The 15,643-nt window shown below is 53.9% G+C and overlaps 1 protein-coding gene across 4 annotated transcripts in view; it reads left to right on the top strand.

Moving 5' to 3' along the window:
* TACC2 (transforming acidic coiled-coil containing protein 2) overlaps positions 1–15,643 on the top strand; it is a 140,778-nt gene that overhangs the window by 101,724 nt on the left and 23,411 nt on the right. For all 4 annotated transcript variants that reach the window (XM_040624234.1, XM_008686899.2, XM_040624233.1 and 1 more), the window contains 6 exons: positions 856–2,167; positions 5,876–5,936; positions 6,985–7,183; positions 12,781–12,842; positions 13,886–14,001; positions 15,167–15,338. In XM_040624234.1, the coding sequence (XP_040480168.1) occupies positions 856–2,167; positions 5,876–5,936; positions 6,985–7,183; positions 12,781–12,842; positions 13,886–14,001; positions 15,167–15,338 (1,922 nt within the window). The remainder of the gene's footprint in view (positions 1–855; positions 2,168–5,875; positions 5,937–6,984; positions 7,184–12,780; positions 12,843–13,885; positions 14,002–15,166; positions 15,339–15,643) is intronic.

Here is a 15,643-nt window from a genome sequence, read left to right as displayed (position 1 = left end):
GGCAGGCAGAGTTGTAGAGAGAGATTATGGGGGATGCCTGGCGTAGGGATAGGTGGCAGGCGGGGCACACTCAGTCCTACTGCAGTGGCCTGGGCGCCTCCACGGAAAGTCTCCCCGTGGTTCCTCACCATAAGCTCCGCGTAGTCAGAGCGGAGGCTCGATGATGGTAATGGCTGTCTTCCTCTCCCTTGCTTTAGTCATACTGGACTCTGTTATTTCTTTAACATGCTAGGCATGCTTCTACCCCAGGGCCTTTGCACTTGCTGTTCCTATTGCCTGTGATGCCCCCCACCCCCAATATCCTCCTGGTTCACACCTTTACCTTGTTTCTGATCTTTGCTTAAGTGTTTCCTCCTTGGAGGGCTTTGCCAACTACTTTATTTTCAAATTGCAATGCCCCTACCCTGGCTCTGTTTTTCTCCCTAGTGCTTATCACCATCTGGTAGTCTGTACATTTTGCTTATTTGTTTCTGAACTGTCTTCTCCCTGAAGACTGTAACTTCCAGGAGGGCAAGGATTTGGTCTGTTTTGTTCATTGTTGAATCCCCAACGCCCAGAATGGTGCCTTAGGAATTAGGTAAAGGTTTTTTTTGAACGACTGAATGATTTGAGCTCTTCCCTAAACAGCCCTCCTCACTCCCATTTTACAGATGAGGAACCGGCGGGTAAGCCTACCCAGGGTCTGGAGCCAGTGATGGGTGAGAGCAGGCTTTGTACCCAAGCATGGCGCCCACCCAGTGAGGGCCTGGGGGAGGGGGCTGGGGCCTCGGCTTCAAGGGCTGTAGTCTGGCACAAGACGAGACATGCTCCAGTGTCCCGTGTCCTTCACTCACGGCTTCGTCTCCTCTTCCTCAGGCTGCGGTGCTGAGCCGGCCTCTGTCCCCGATGGCCCACGCAGCAGCTCGGTGGAAGGCAGCCCCTTCCGCCCCCCATCACACTCCTTCTCTGCCGTCTTCGATGAAGACAAGCCTATAGCCAGCAGCGGGACTTACAACTTAGACTTTGACAGCATCGAGCTGGTGGATGATTTCCAGACCTTGGAGCCCCGCTGCTCGGACTCTAAGAGTCAGGAATGCAAAGTGAACACGCGGAGGAAATCCACGGATTCTGTGCCCGTCTCCAAGTCCACGCTGTCCCGCTCTCTCAGCCTGCAAGCCAGTGACTTTGATGGTGCTTCCCGCTCAGGCAACCCCGAGGCCGTGGCTCCGGCCGCAGATACGTACAGCACGGGTTCAAGCAGTGCTTCCAGTACCCTTAAGCGAACTAAAAAACCAAGGCCACCTTCCTTAAAAAAGAAGCAGACCACTAAGAAACCCACCGAAACCCCCCCCGTGAAAGAGACACAGCAGAAGCCGCTGGAAGAGAATCCTGTCTCCACCGAGGAGAGTCGCGCATTCGAGACAAAACCGGAATTGGCCAAGACGGAAGGTTCTGTACCAGCCCTCTTGGAGGAGGCGCCCCTGGAAGCCACTGCTCTGCCCAAGGCCGCCTGCCCTCTGGACCCTGAGGCCGCCGAAGGGGCCGTCCCTCCAGCTTCTGGAAGTGGCAGAGTGCAGAACTCCCCCCCGGTTGGAAGGAAAACGTGGCCTCTTGCCACGGCTCCAGAGGCGGTGGAGGTGACCCCGTCAGATAGTGGGGGGCAGGAGGACTCCCCAGTCAAAGGGCTCTCGGTGAGGCTGGAGTTTGACTATTCTGAGGACAAGGGTAGTTGGGACACCCAGCAGGAAAACCCCCCTCCTACCAAAAAGCTAGGCAAAAAGCCAGTTGCCAAAATGCCCCTGAGGAGGCCAAAGATGAAAAAAAACCCCGAGAAACTCGACAACACTCCTGCCTCGCCAACCAGGTCCCCCGATGAGCCCAATGACATCCCTATTGCTAAAGGTACCTACACCTTTGATATTGACAAGTGGGATGACCCCAATTTTAACCCTTTTTCTTCCACCTCCAAAATGCAAGACTCCCCCAGACTGCCCCAACAGTCCTACAACTTTGACCCAGACGCCTGTGATGAATCCGTTGACCCTTTCAAGACATCCTCGAAAACCCCCAGCTCGCCTTCTAAATCACCAGCCTCCTTTGAGATCCCAGCCAGTGCCATCGAAGCCAATGGAGTGGACGGGGATGGGCTGAACAAGCCCGCCAAGAAGAAGAAGACGCCACTAAAGACGTAAGTTCAGGGGCGCAAGGTGGTAAGATCAGACGCGGGCCTGTGCGTTGGCTGTGATCCCGGGTCGTGTGTCTGGATGAACGTGGCTGCCCTAACCCTTCCCCCCATCAGCCATAATGCCACCAGGTTTGCATCACGGTACCTGTTTCCCTTCCTCTCTGTGCCCACAGTGGTGGCATTTCCCAGCCACATATCCCTGTGGGTCTACAGACCTTGATCCCTTGCCTTATTATGAGAGTGGGTTAAAGCATTACTTTTAGCTGGAGACCTCTCATTTGACTCCAAGGGAGTGTGGGAGAGCCCATAGGGAGGGAACCGTCCAGTAGAGACCTGGTCAACCTCCTTTTGGTGACTTAGCCTTTTCCCTGGTTAGCACAGGAATTGCTTTTTGGGGTGGTCTACAAGCTAGGAGATCTACCCTTAAAATATTGTTAGAATTTATAGGATTTGTGTCTGCCCATCAATGGCCCAGGAATGAGAGGTCTGGCCTGGGCCCCTCCCCGCACCTCAGCCAGCCCATGAGAAGCACCTCGTTTGTCTTCACTCCTTTTTCTAGCCATCTTTTGCAGACGAGACTCCGAGGCCCTGTAGGTCCAGAAGAGAACAGTGAGAAGACAGTCCTCAGGAGGCCATTCATAATCGCTTCCGCTGTCCACAGACACTTGCCAAGTAGAGTACCCTTCAGTATTCCGTGTCAGTGCCTCTGGAGTTCATCCCCAGACCCAGCTGTCGCCTGGATGGCTACGGGTCCCTTCTTAGGATGTGGGTCCCAGCGTAGTGGGGACGGTGCTTGGAGCCTTTCTCCTGCCCTCATGGGAAGTATGGTCAATAGTTGAACAAGGCCTCAGAGACCAGGCTTCTGGCACCAACTTGGCAGAAGAGACCACAGCCGCTGGCCTCTCTGACTCTGCCTGGTATGAATTGAGACAGGGTGACCTTTTTACCTCCCATTCAGGGCTCCCCGAGGAGTTAACATTTGAGAAGAATCTGGGGCTTCCTGAGAGGAAGTTCTCTAAGCAGTTATTAGTCTTGGATCCCAAGACTTTTCTGAGATCAGGTCCCCAACCAGGCCCTCCCTAGACGCTCTGTCAAAGCTGTGTTGGAGGCTTTTTTTTTAAGCCTTGAACAGAAGTCTGAAATGCCCAGACGACAAAGCCACAGTCTGTCATTTTTGGAATGAGAGCCAACCTGTGGCCACCACGCACCTCCTTCTTCCCCACAGGTAGCTTGGTTATGTTCTGTCCTGTCATCAGAGCTAAGTAACGGGTCAGGGAAGCCAGCCCATCTCTGGGTGTCACCTCTAGTGCAGATGGCTTGGAATCCTACACCGTGTGACAAAGCTCTTTGGGCACCAGCACCTTATGGGGTCATCGGAACCAAGAGAGGAAGGTGCTCTCTGAGAGCCCCTCTCCAGAAAGCTGGGACGTTGGCCACACTCGCCAGCAGAACCCACTGTGGATGACTCCTGTAGCCCAGCCCACTGATAACCAGTCGTCTGCAGATTTCTTTTTTGTCAGTTCCTTCTGTCTGTCTCTCTTTTTTCTTGTCTTCTTGTCTTAGGATGGTTGAAGATGTGATGTCTGTGTGTTCTCTGTTGTAAGTAAATTTAATGGAATCTGCCTTTCACCCTACCTGTGCTTTTTTCTTTTTGTTTTTGCTTTCAAGCTCTTTTCATTCCTCTCCATGGCTGCTGCCTATGTAGTTCTGTGTCGGGCCTGGGGATGGTGGGGGGCACGGGGCTCCCCAGTAGCAGAGGTTACGTTCCTGTTTCAGAGTGATTAGCATAAGTGAAACTGCTTGGCTGTGAAAATGTGATTATCCAACATCTGCCTGCTTGTCAGGAATGGAACTTTTTTTTCCCCCTTGCATATTGGATGTCTTCATCTGAAACTCATACATTTTTTTTAAAAGCTCTCATTCCGTTCTTTGATTTCTAATTGGACCATTGAGTGATTGCTTTCAAAGCACTGTGACTTCACAACGAAATAACCATCCGGCCGACCAGAGGCAGTGGCCCGAGGTCACTTGTGCACGCGGGGATTGTGGGGCCGGTTCTAACTGAGACCCCCTAAAATGCCAGGTCGGCTCAGAGTGGAGCACATGGCTGTGAGAGCCCTCGCCAGCCTGCTCTGGGCCTGCGTCCTCGGTCTCCCAGGACCAGGCCAGGTATCGATCGGAGCCCCATCCACGGCTCACCCTGCTGGGCGTCGGCGGAACCCGAGCAAACCATCTCTGTGCCTGTGCTGCTTTGCCACCATGGGAGGGACGTTGTGGGCAGCTCCCAGAGGCCCCAGGACAGGTACCCACCTGCCTCCCTGTCCTTACAAGGGAAGCTGGCCCGGTCCCAGGCATCCAGCGGCCCCTGGGGTAGGCTTGAGTCTCTCAGGCTTGCTTCTGCCTGAGGGATTTCTTTAGTTTTTTAGAGCCATTTAGCAACTCTCAAATATACAGTTATATATTTATATGCATGGATAAATATATGCTTCAGGCTGGGCTGCACTGCTCGTATGGCAAATGCTATAAATGTTGTAAATAACCATTTCTAGTCGTTTTTCATGACTGAATGCCATTGTTGGAGCGTTTTATTGAAGAGAACACAAGGAAGGAACTTGAGTGCCAAATTGCTCTGTCCACCCAGTTAATGTTCAGAGCAGGGAGAGGTATTGGGGTCTAAGGTCAGGGGGCAGCCCGCACCCCAAAATGCCATTGCTTTGCTGGGGGCAGGACCGTACCGCAGAGGGGCCTGAGACCAGGCGTCAGGCTAGAGGTGGGGAGGCCTCCGTTCTGCCTGGGAAACGACCCCCTGACCACTCAGTGACTCCGTGGAACCGTGTGTGCTAACAGTGCTCTCCTTCTGACCCCTTTGCAAGTCTGATCTGGTGTTTCCTTTGCCTTGAGTGACCTGCCCCTGCCCCTAATTATTTACATGAAGGAGAGAGGAAGGGAGAAAAGAGTCATTAACGGTGTTTAGGAATTGACACTAGAGAAATCTCTCACCCCGGAAGGAGTGCTGGAGATCGCTTGTACAATGTGAAAGTACTTGGCACTACCGACGTTAGAGGTTGCAGGTGGTAAATCGTATGTTATGGGCATTGCACTACAATTTAAAGAAGAATCCTCCCACCCCGGCCCTGCCTCTGGTTGGAATCTCACCCAGACGTGCCGAGGGGCAGGAATCCTTTACGCTCAGAGTTGCAGTGAGTGGGAAGGGATTCTCCCCGAAGACCCAGAACGTTCCTTTGTGTTTCTGCACAGCTCTGTCCGTGCCTCATGATATGCCGTGTCGGCCTGCCAGTCCGTAAATTGGGTCCTGTTAATCGGTGTCGGGAACCTAGGTCCCTGCCCCACACCTCACTTGGTTCAGACTTTCTTGGAGGAATCTGGATACATTAATCTCACCAAAATCTGCTTTTGAAAGTAAGAACATCTGGCTAAATTTAGCTGCATTTTCTGGGCCAGCTCTCCAAAATGGCATCTCTTTAAAAGATCTCCAGCTTGAGGACTCTTTCCCTCGGGGGCAGCGATAATATCTGTTGTTAAGTCGGGATGAATCGTCGGTGTAGACGTCTCTTAGCCGGTGTGAAACGGCGGAGGCCGGAGGGCGGTCTGGGCCAGACAGCGGAGGCCGTGGCTTCGGTCGGCTCTGTGTAGCTCTGGACTGTTCTGTACCACTGTTTGTTGTGTTCACATTTTCCGTTTTATTTCCAGTGACACATTTAGGGTGAAAAGATCGCCAAAACGGTCTCCTCTCTCTGATCCACCTTCTCAGGTACAGTGTTCCCTTGAATATGTTGTATGATTTTATCGCTCACCCAGGCAGCTAAAGCCCACGCGTTCTGATTCCCTGCTAGTCAGCAGAGCTGCTTTTCTGCTCATCGCGGGCACGTTTCCAGCACCCTCTTACCTCCTACATGGGGGCTCCCTTGCTGTTGGAAGACACCGTTCTGATCCCCTCCGTTTGGGACAGATCAGAGCGTGTCCCGAGAGTAGACAGATGTTCCGCAGAAGTGTTTGGGGGCTTCTGCAGGAAACACGCCGGTCCATTCTGGCCAGTTCATCTGCTGAGAACTTCTGTGGATACCAGGCTGAGAAAGTCGTGGAGATAAATGAATATATAGGGAGAAAGCCTGAGTGTCAGGAGCACTGGATTATGTAACCAAATGCCAAGTGGGGAGATAAAGGAAATCACGCCGTAAAGAAGTGGGGTTTGGGCCCTTCCCCCTCTAACTAGTTCCTCTATGAGATCTACACCATGATGGAGCGAGGAAGGCTGGCCTCGGGCGTGTATGCCAGGCCTCCATCTGAGCCAGCACTGCCCCAGCCAGCGGACCGTGGTCGGGCGGGGCTGCACAGAAAGGCACCCCCCCCCACCCCTGCCCCTGCCCTGCTCAGCCGCTCCCCCTCTGCACAGGCATGAGATCATCAAGCCATGTTGCTGAGATCGGTTCACAGGCACTGTGTGGACATAACACGGGAGTTGCAGTAATAAAAGTGCCAATAAGTAAATTTCCTTATTTTTTCCTCAAAGTGAATGAGCAGGAATGTCTCGAATAACCCAGACACAAAATTCTGATTTTTTTTTTAAACCCATGCTCCCCACCCCCACCCCCATAACAAGCCACTAGGAAAGGAAATTCACAAATTACAGAGGAAAGGATTTGCCTCCTTGGGACCATTTTGAGCAGAGTCCGAGGACATGCTGAGGAGCTTGGTGGGGCTCTGTCCTGGTTAGAGGGGCCCCAGACTCGGGTGGGGGGGACGCCGTCGGGGACTCAGAGACCATGTGAGAGGAGAGACTGCTTCTCTTTTGCTCCCAGGACTCCACGCCAGCGGCGACACCAGAAACACCGGTCATCTCCGCAGTGGTCCACGCCACCGATGAGGAAAAGCTGGCGGTCACCAACCAGAAGTGGACGTGTGTGACGGTGGATCTGGAGGCTGACAAACAGGACTACCCGCAGCCCTCGGACCTGTCCACCTTCGTCAATGACACCAAATTCAACTCACCCACGGAGGGTAAGCAACTTGGTGGCCAGTTGGACCCCCGCCTTGGAGAACACTGCCCCTGGGGAGCAAAAGGCCAGGAAAGAAACTTCCAAGCCAGGTCGCCTGGCCATCCGGGCACTCCAGGCTAAGGCTGCATTTTAAGACAGCCTAAGGCTTGAATCCCGCTGTAGCCCAACCCCGAGATGCCAGCTGAGAGCCAGTCAGCTCCGGGCCCTCCCGATTCCCATCCTGTGCTCATTCGAGCTTTGCTCACTCTCTGTGGCTTTCGAGCCTGGGTGATTCTGAAACACACACCCAGCTACGAGCAGCACCATTCAAGCCGAATGCTCCGTGCGGGTCAGCCCCTGCCCAGGCCTAGGGTCTCCCAGTGCCACCACTGAGCATCAGCCCATCAGTCCCAGGGTGGGGCCACACTTTCCACTCAAGCCCCCAAACCAGAGGGTTCGCTCCAGGCTTGCCAGCCAGAGGACTGTTTTCCTGAACAGGCCCCCAGGCGTGTTGCTTTTCTCATCAATATCTTTCTTCCTCCTACATGAATTTTTGCTTTCAGCTTTCTGCCTGATCCTTTGGCTTGAAATACTCATCTGTCTGATCAGCACAGCATGATTGGGTGAATCAAGATTTTCTTTTTTGTAAACTGCTTATTCTACTCACACTGATTTTTCTGCATCTCTCTATTGGCTCCCACACTTGCCTTTCTCATCAGGAAAGCTGCTGAGGCCAGAAACTATCTCCCGGTCTGACGGTGCTTTTTCCCGCACCTGCCCCGCTGTGAGCTTCCCTCCAGCACTCGGACTGTTGGGCTGGTTCTCAGTCTTCTTCTCCAAGATCTTGATATCCAACCATTCAAAAAAAAAATGAGTAGAAATCAATATGAGGACCGTCGCACATGAAAACCTTACCTGCACTTCTTAGAGGCTGCTAAGGAACCAGCAGCTCCATTCAACGGCCTTCCGCTCCCTGCGGGCAGGCAGTGCTGTCACTCACCGAGAGCGGGTAGTTTGGGTGGCTTGGATTGCTCCGTCTGCACGCTCTTCCGTGACCCGGCTGCCACGCTCGGTGGCTTGCTTTGTGCCCAAGTCTCTGAACGAGATGAGTGAGGTCCGTTTCATTTTTGGGGTGCGGGGATTTTGGATGCTTACCTTCTCACCACACTGCCTCTCTGTGGTTTGAAGATGGAAAGACCATCTAAGTTATGTGTACTTGGGTGTTTTGGCGTCCTGTGTTCTGCAGAGCAGAGCCTTTTGGTGGCTGTTTGGGTGGCCCTCAGGTTGGGGTTTGGGACGCTTGGCAGTGACCTCACTGCAGCCTGACCCCGGGGGCTCTGGGCTCTACCCCTCTTCAGGCCTTTCCTCTGCACACACACCTGGGCCATGAGCCCCAGTGGATGGAACCACTTTGCCGGATGCCCCCCCCCCCCCGGCTGCCTCCCTGTACCCTGTCTCCCACGCTTGGTCCAGGCCACTCTGAGGTCACTTATTACTGTAACGATGATGCAAGTAGGTGCAATTTTTTAAGATTTTACTTTATTTGACAGAGCACAGCGGGGGGAGTGGCAGGCAGAGGGAGAGGGAGAAGCAGGCTCCCCACTGAGCGGGGAGCCCAATGTGGGGCTCCATCCCAGGACCCTGGGACCATGACCTGAGCTGAAGGAAGATGCTTAAGCGACTGAGTGGCCCAGGCGCCCCAATATGTGCATTTTTAATAGAAAATATAAAGATCCTAATAGTACCTGTTAAGCTAATAGGTGTCCCAATCCATGCTAACATGTTTGTTCATCTTTGACAATGAACCAAAACAGACAGCTCAGTGGCTCAGTGACATATTTGGTCATTGCTTGTTTTCTGCAAAAATTCAACAAATAGGTAAATCTGTACGTTTGAAACAAAGCTCTATTAAACCTGCCTCCTTAGAAAATGATTGGGAAGATTCAGGAAGTGCCGACTGTAATTACAACTGGTGGGCCGTCGGAAATCCATCATCTGTACGTATAAGGGAGGGTTAGAGTTTCAGGAGGTGTTGACCCTGCATTCACCTTTCTAATACAGCCTGCTTCCCTCCAGTGGCTGGATGCAGAAACTGGATGCCCAGCCCCCCTACCGGATCGTCCTTCCTGTTAACGTACTGAGGTCAAGTCCAGACACGCCCCTGGGGTGCCGATGGCATCACCAGAAAGAAGCTGGCCAGAGCTGTGGCCGTGATTGAGGCTCTGTTCCACGGAAATCACAAATCCCAGGAAAACGAAATTTTGGGTTAGAAATAATGACCGCCTGGACAGGTATTAGCTACAAGGCCAGTTCTCTAAGTGACAGTATTTAGGCAGGAGCTGTCACTGGTGCAGCGCTCTGAGCCCCACTGAGGCGCTTGGACACGTGCTTTCATTTCGTTCTCTCGGTTCTAGAGAGTGGATGTCTGCTCCTCCCCCCCAGGAGCGAGCTTTGAGCTGTTACGACTTACTGAGCGATGTGGGGCTCGTCCCCGCAGATCAGGGCTGCCTGCCTCCTGAGCGTCCTGCTCTTGCCCACCACGCTCCTGTATGGGAGCACCCTGCAGGCTTCCTCTCGTCGTTTCTAGAAAGAGGGTGTTAAACTCAGCGGTGCTTCCCTACCTGGGTCCACAAGAGCTTCACGCTGTCCGAATAGTTCCAGAAACCTGGATGGAACTAGTTTAGAAAGATGCCCAGGTAATTAAAATGACGCGTCTGGGCGGTAATTACATCGGCTCACTGTGGCAACACTGAGCGTCTCCCACTGGTTAAAAACTCAGATTGGCAATTACAAATGTTTTTCTTCGAATGCTTGCTTAGTAAATGGCCCCTTCTGGTGCAATCTTTGGAAACATGGTGGGAAAAATCCTAGTCCCTGTGGTCCGTAGGGATGCAAAGATTAGGAGCCTGCAAAGCCTCTCCCAGGTCTGGTCCAAGAGACCCAAGGAGAGCAGTGTTTTAGATTCATGAGTCTGGACGGGCCTTTGAGGGTCACCCAGCAACCATCTCCCTAACACACAGTGACATCTGCCCCTACCTTCCCGCATCCAACAGAGGGGAAGGTGCCCCCTCTCAGGAACCTAACTGTTCTTCTGTGGTGGGTGCCATCGCTGTCATGCTACAGACATTCAGAATGGTGAGGAGTGCACACAAGTTGGGGGGAAGGAGCAGAGGCAGAGGGAGAAGCAGACTCCTCACTGAGCAGAGAGCCCAACATGGAGCTCGATCTCAGGACCCTGAAATCATGACCTGAGCCGAAGGCAGACACTTAACTGACTGAGCCACCCAGGCGCCATTTTGTAAATTATAAATGAGATCCCCAGATGGCTATGATTGGGAATTTCAGGCCATGTGCTGAAGGAACACCTCCAGGGATCACCAGGGATTGAAGCTCCCATGTACGATGCAGACATTTCTCGGGGTGTGGGGGTCAGACAGTCCCCCACTGTTATACTGTCATCTACTGCCTCTGAAGGATGGGATGGGGGGCACTGGGCAGTGGGAAGGGAGACTCCGTTGGCAGGTGGGGAAGCAGGCAGGTAAGCGAGCTCGGTGACCTGAAACTCACCCTGATCAGCTGCCAAGGGACGAGCTAAAGTTCCAGGCGGGACGCTTGACTGAGCCGAGCTGGTCACCAGAGCTGGGCACGGACCCGGGGCCACAGTCCCTGGAAAAATCTCTGTGGTGGCTCTTAGCCTGAGTGGTGCATCCTGGGTGCTCTGTGCCATTGTGGGGTGTGCTGAAGGGTTCCTGTTCAGTAATTTAGAGTTAAATAATGCCATGGCACTAATAATGATACCTCGGCGAAGGAGGCAGCAGCTGCACTGTTATCTTCTCAACTTAAAACAGCCTTTAATCGGATAATAAAATAATAGTCCTGAGGTCCTACATGTGGAAAGTGAGAGATCTGGAGAAGGCTCTAGAAATCACCTTGTCCTTCACCGTCACTGGAGCTGACCTCTCCTTCACAAGATGAGGAAGACAGTAAGTCTTCATAAGCAAATACTTGTGCATCCGAAGAACAGAGGCCCGTTCCCGTCCCAGACGTTGAACTGCAGCCTGGCCGTGTGGGGTTGGCCAGTCTCTGCTCTTCCCGACTGACGGACAGACCCGGGTGGAGGCCTGCGGGACGCATGAGGGCTTTCTGGCCGCTGATCGTTCCCCGGGCAGGCCAAGCCCACTGGAAGGAGACGTTGGCTTCACCAGGGAGATTCAGAGACTCCCGAAGAGTTGTCCACGTTTTCGGTGCTTGAGTTCATACGGCCAACAGCCCCAAACCCTTGCAGGTTTGGGGACGGTCTTCAGGAAATGTGTCATTTTATTTTATTTTATTTTTTTTTTTTAAAGATTTTTTTTATTTATTTATTCGACAGAGATAGAGACAGCCAGCGAGAGAGGGAACACAAGCAGGGGGAGTGGGAGAGGAAGAAGCAGGCTCCTAGCGGAGGAGCCTGATGTGGGACTCGATCCCATAACGCTGGGATCACGCCCTGAGCCGAAGGCAGACGCCCAACCGCTGTGCCACCCAGGCGCCCCAGGAAATGTGTCATTTTAAAGCTCACCTCAAGGAATCATCATTGTTGGAGTGAGGACTTCAACCATATGTAGAAATAGAAGGAACTTGAAAGCAGAACTGCTGTTTCTCTGTTGTGTTAAGAAGAAGAATGCAGGCCTTAGGGACCGCTACGTATGCTCTCGCAGAGCTGCTGTCTGAGCGGGTCACATGTGACCTCTTGGTTTTCTTCTCAAGTAAGAAAGAACCATCTGGTAGCTGTGGATGTGGCTTCTGTGAGGATAGAGTCCTTTCTGGTGGTGTTCACCACCACATCCACCGCGCCCAGCACAGTCTGAGGCCTGGCGTGCGTGCTCGGAGTCCGTTCACTGGACAGGGAGCTTCGCTGAGGGGCCGAGCTGGGTGTCCTCATGGAACCCCCCTCCCCCGGGAACCTGGGGGACCCAGGGCTTCTACTCCAGTGAAAGCCTCTCAGGTTTCCCTTGCAGGCATAGGTCTCCAGTCAATTTGAAATCGGTCATTTCTCCACTTAATTGGACTTTGATAGTCTTTGCATCTGAAAATCTGATTTGGACCAGGCCTGCGGGCACCGGTGGGATTTTGGGGAATGTTCCAGGTGACTTGCAAAGCTTCTCTTCACAAGCAGCAGTATAGGAACAATGCATGCTCTTCCCTTGTCTCGGAGTGTGGCCGGGGCTACATTCTCAGGGACCGCGGTGGGGCCACTTCCAGAATGTCGTCAGGATGTGGGGACGTTCTCCATGCTGTGAAACACAGAAAAGCAACCCTCAGAATAGACGGTTGTGACAACTGGTGCCTAGTGCTCAGATCTGTTCCTGCTCAGACCTGTGCTGCTCACGCTGAGTTCCCCTGGACCCTCTCAGGCGCCCAGATGGCAGGAGCCCCTTTGCCGCAAGAGGTTCACGAGTGGTCTGCAAACGGCTGAGCTGCGCCTCCCCTTCCAGCCGGAGATCGAAACCTCGAGTCAGTGGACAGGCTCGGAGTTTAAAGTCTGGTTTCAGGCCCCACCCTGCCTGGCCCAAACTTTTCCTTTTTCTTTTCTTTTTTTTTCCCCTGACACTAATTCTCCTTTTGTTTCTTTTATAGAGTTGGAATACAGAAACTCCTATGAAATTGAATATATGGAGAAAATCGGCTCCTCCTTACCTGTAAGTTCTGCCTCAGGCCAGCGGGGGACTTGCTTTCCCTCCCTGTCTTGTGAAAATGGAGGGCCTGGCCTCCGCCTGAGCTCAGGTCCCAAATCCAGGGTCCTCCGTGCCCGCAGCGTCCTGGGTGCACAGTAAGGGTGAACTGGGACTGGGGGATGGAGGTTTGTATTCGATCCACTTCACAGGGCATTTTCAGGGAGCAAATGAGAATGCAGTTAGGCTTCCTGCATCACTTCCCTAGACCGAGGAAGAACTAGTCAGAGATTTCCTTAGAAAGGTGGAGCAGGGGTTTGGCGGTTTTTAAAGTGTACTATTACCTGTTTTCTTCAAATGAATTGCTTTATGTAACTGAAGATTGGTTCGCCTGGCAAGAAGTCTCTCTCCCCCTCACCCACCAGCCGTTTCCATTTGAGTGGCTGTGGTGGGTTAGCTGTGCCCCCAGGCTTCCTGTCTGTTGCCTGCAGAGCCCCTGGCTCTGAGCGTGACCTCTCGTGCCTGCTGTCGTCCAGTGAGGCCACCAGAGGTCCAGAGGCACCTGAAGGGCTTGCTGTGACACTAATGGCCCAGACATACTGCTCGTATCTTTATCTTTTCGCATCGTTCATCGCTGCTGGGCTTGCGGCTTCTGACCTGCAGTCAGCAGACCATGAGGAAGGTGTTCGCCACACTGGGCCATCATGCTCGTCCCCCCCCCCCCATCTGATGTGGGCACCGCCCAGGCTGGGGTCTTGCCTACCCCTGTATTTATCCCCAGTGGCCGCATGGTTGCCCATCCAGAGGGGGTGGCCAGGACTGAACAGCATGCAGCACCCCGACACCATTACGGTCCCTCTCCCCCTGACACTACCCAGCAGCCCACACTCACACCTCCTCCACCTTCCTCTCCTCTCCCCTGGCCAGCACTGGCTTGCTCCTCCCTTCTGGGTGGCTCAAGAAGAAAGAAGCCTTTTCCCCGATGAGTTATTTGTTCTGTTGAAGAGAGCTCTGGTTTTCGTCTCGATAGCACCTGCAGCCGAGCTGACTTGTGCCTTTGATCCCTGCAGCAGGACGATGACCCCCCGAAGAAGCAGGCCCTGTACCTTATGTTTGACACGTCTCAGGAGAGCCCGGTCAAGTCTCCCCCGGTCCGGACGTCCGAGTCCCCGACGCCGTGTTCAGGGTATGACTTCCGTGAGGAGAGAGTTTCAGGTCAGGCCAGCCGTCCCCAGGCCTCAGCCCTGTGGCACTGCTGTCCTGGCGTGATCATGGTTTCATTTGCGGTGATGTGTTCAGGCAGCCCACATCCGGGTCTCTGAGTGTCTCCACGGACATACATGCAGGGTGGGGGGGCGTTACCCACTGCCCTTTGTCCTCTCAGAGGCTGAATGCGTGACCCCTCCGACCGCCCCCCAGTGCACATACAACTTTGTCTTGTGATTTGTCCCATGGGGAGGCAGCATGCCGCCACATTCAGACCCGGAGTCCCACTCCCACCCCTACTGGCTGTGTGACCTGATGCAGGTTACGTGACCCTCCTGTGCTGCCTTCTCCTCATGCGTAAAATGAGGGTAGTCATAACACTGACGCTGTGGGAATTTCATGAGGATTAATTGAGGCTCTCAGTCTTCCAGGCACCCCCCCCCCCAGCTGTGCAGTGGGGCGGGGGGTGCCTGTCCTCCAAAGCCAGTGGCAGGATGAAACGGAGACGCTGTAAGGGAGCGTGCCGGGTAGATGACCCCTGCCAACATGGCTGTGAGTTAGCACTGGTTAGAGTCCTGTTCTGAGCCGTGGGGCACTGGACAGGGTAAGGGTGGGGCACCACTCTGGGGCTGGCACCCTCCCAGCCCCTTACCTGCCCCTTCCTCTGAGCCGGAGCGAAAGCTCTTGCTTTGACTTCCCAAACTGACTTTTGAATCCACCCAGGGTATTGAGAACGATGGTGGTGATGTCGTCACTGCAATAGTCATGGTGACGGGCACCGTGTCAGGTGCTTCACATGCGGCCAGTATCTCCCTTGACCTTCATTGAGCGCTGTCTCGTCTCCTGTCCTACAGAAAAAGAAACAGTCACTTCCCTCAGGGCGCACCGCCGAGGGACGGGCCGTTTGCTTCACTCCACCAGTGGCATATGTGCTCCTGACCCTCCCCCTCAGGCCCTGAGGTGGGGCTGGACCACCCTCTCCAGCCTCCGAGCTCCTTGGCCCCCCCAGCACCCGCCCCAGTTTCCCTCTGGGAGCGCAGCTCTGAAGTGCGGGATCCCTTGGGGTGGTGCCTGAGTCGGGGCATCCTGGTCAATTTCACTGAGATTCCCAGTGAGACAAGTAAAGATGCTCTCTGCTTCCTCAGGTCAAGTTTTGAGGAAGCCGAAGCCCTTGTAAACACTGGGGCAAAGATCCAGCATCCTGTCACACGAGGACTGGCTCCCAACCAGGAGCCACACTTGCAGGTGCCAGAGAAATCCTCCCAGAAGGAGCTGGAGGCCATGACCTTGGGTACTGCTTCAGACGCGATTGAAATTGTAAGTGGGGTCGGAGGGGCCCGAGATCACTGGGGGTGAGGCCTGGGCCGGCTGTGTCCCATCACCAAGGGGTCCAACCCTTCAGAGCAACACTCACCAGGCACCTGGCTTGGGGCGCCGCCCAACCCCCAGACCACAGAAGCCAGCCTAGGAGACCCCACGCCATAGCCATGAGAGAAAAGCTCTTCCTTCTCACCAACGGGGTTTTGCACGTACCTCACTGCTTTATTTGCCTTTGGGGTTCTTGATTTTCCACTTTAGTCCCCTGGGGCTGGACTGCTGCTTTGGAGCTGTTTTCAGTCTGT

This window comes from Ursus maritimus, unplaced genomic scaffold, assembly GCF_017311325.1.
Source record: "Ursus maritimus isolate PB19 unplaced genomic scaffold, ASM1731132v1 scaffold_7, whole genome shotgun sequence".
NCBI classification, from domain to species: domain Eukaryota; kingdom Metazoa; phylum Chordata; class Mammalia; order Carnivora; family Ursidae; genus Ursus; species Ursus maritimus.
Note: the sequence above shows the minus strand (reverse complement) of the source record. Positions and strands in the feature narration are given on the sequence as shown.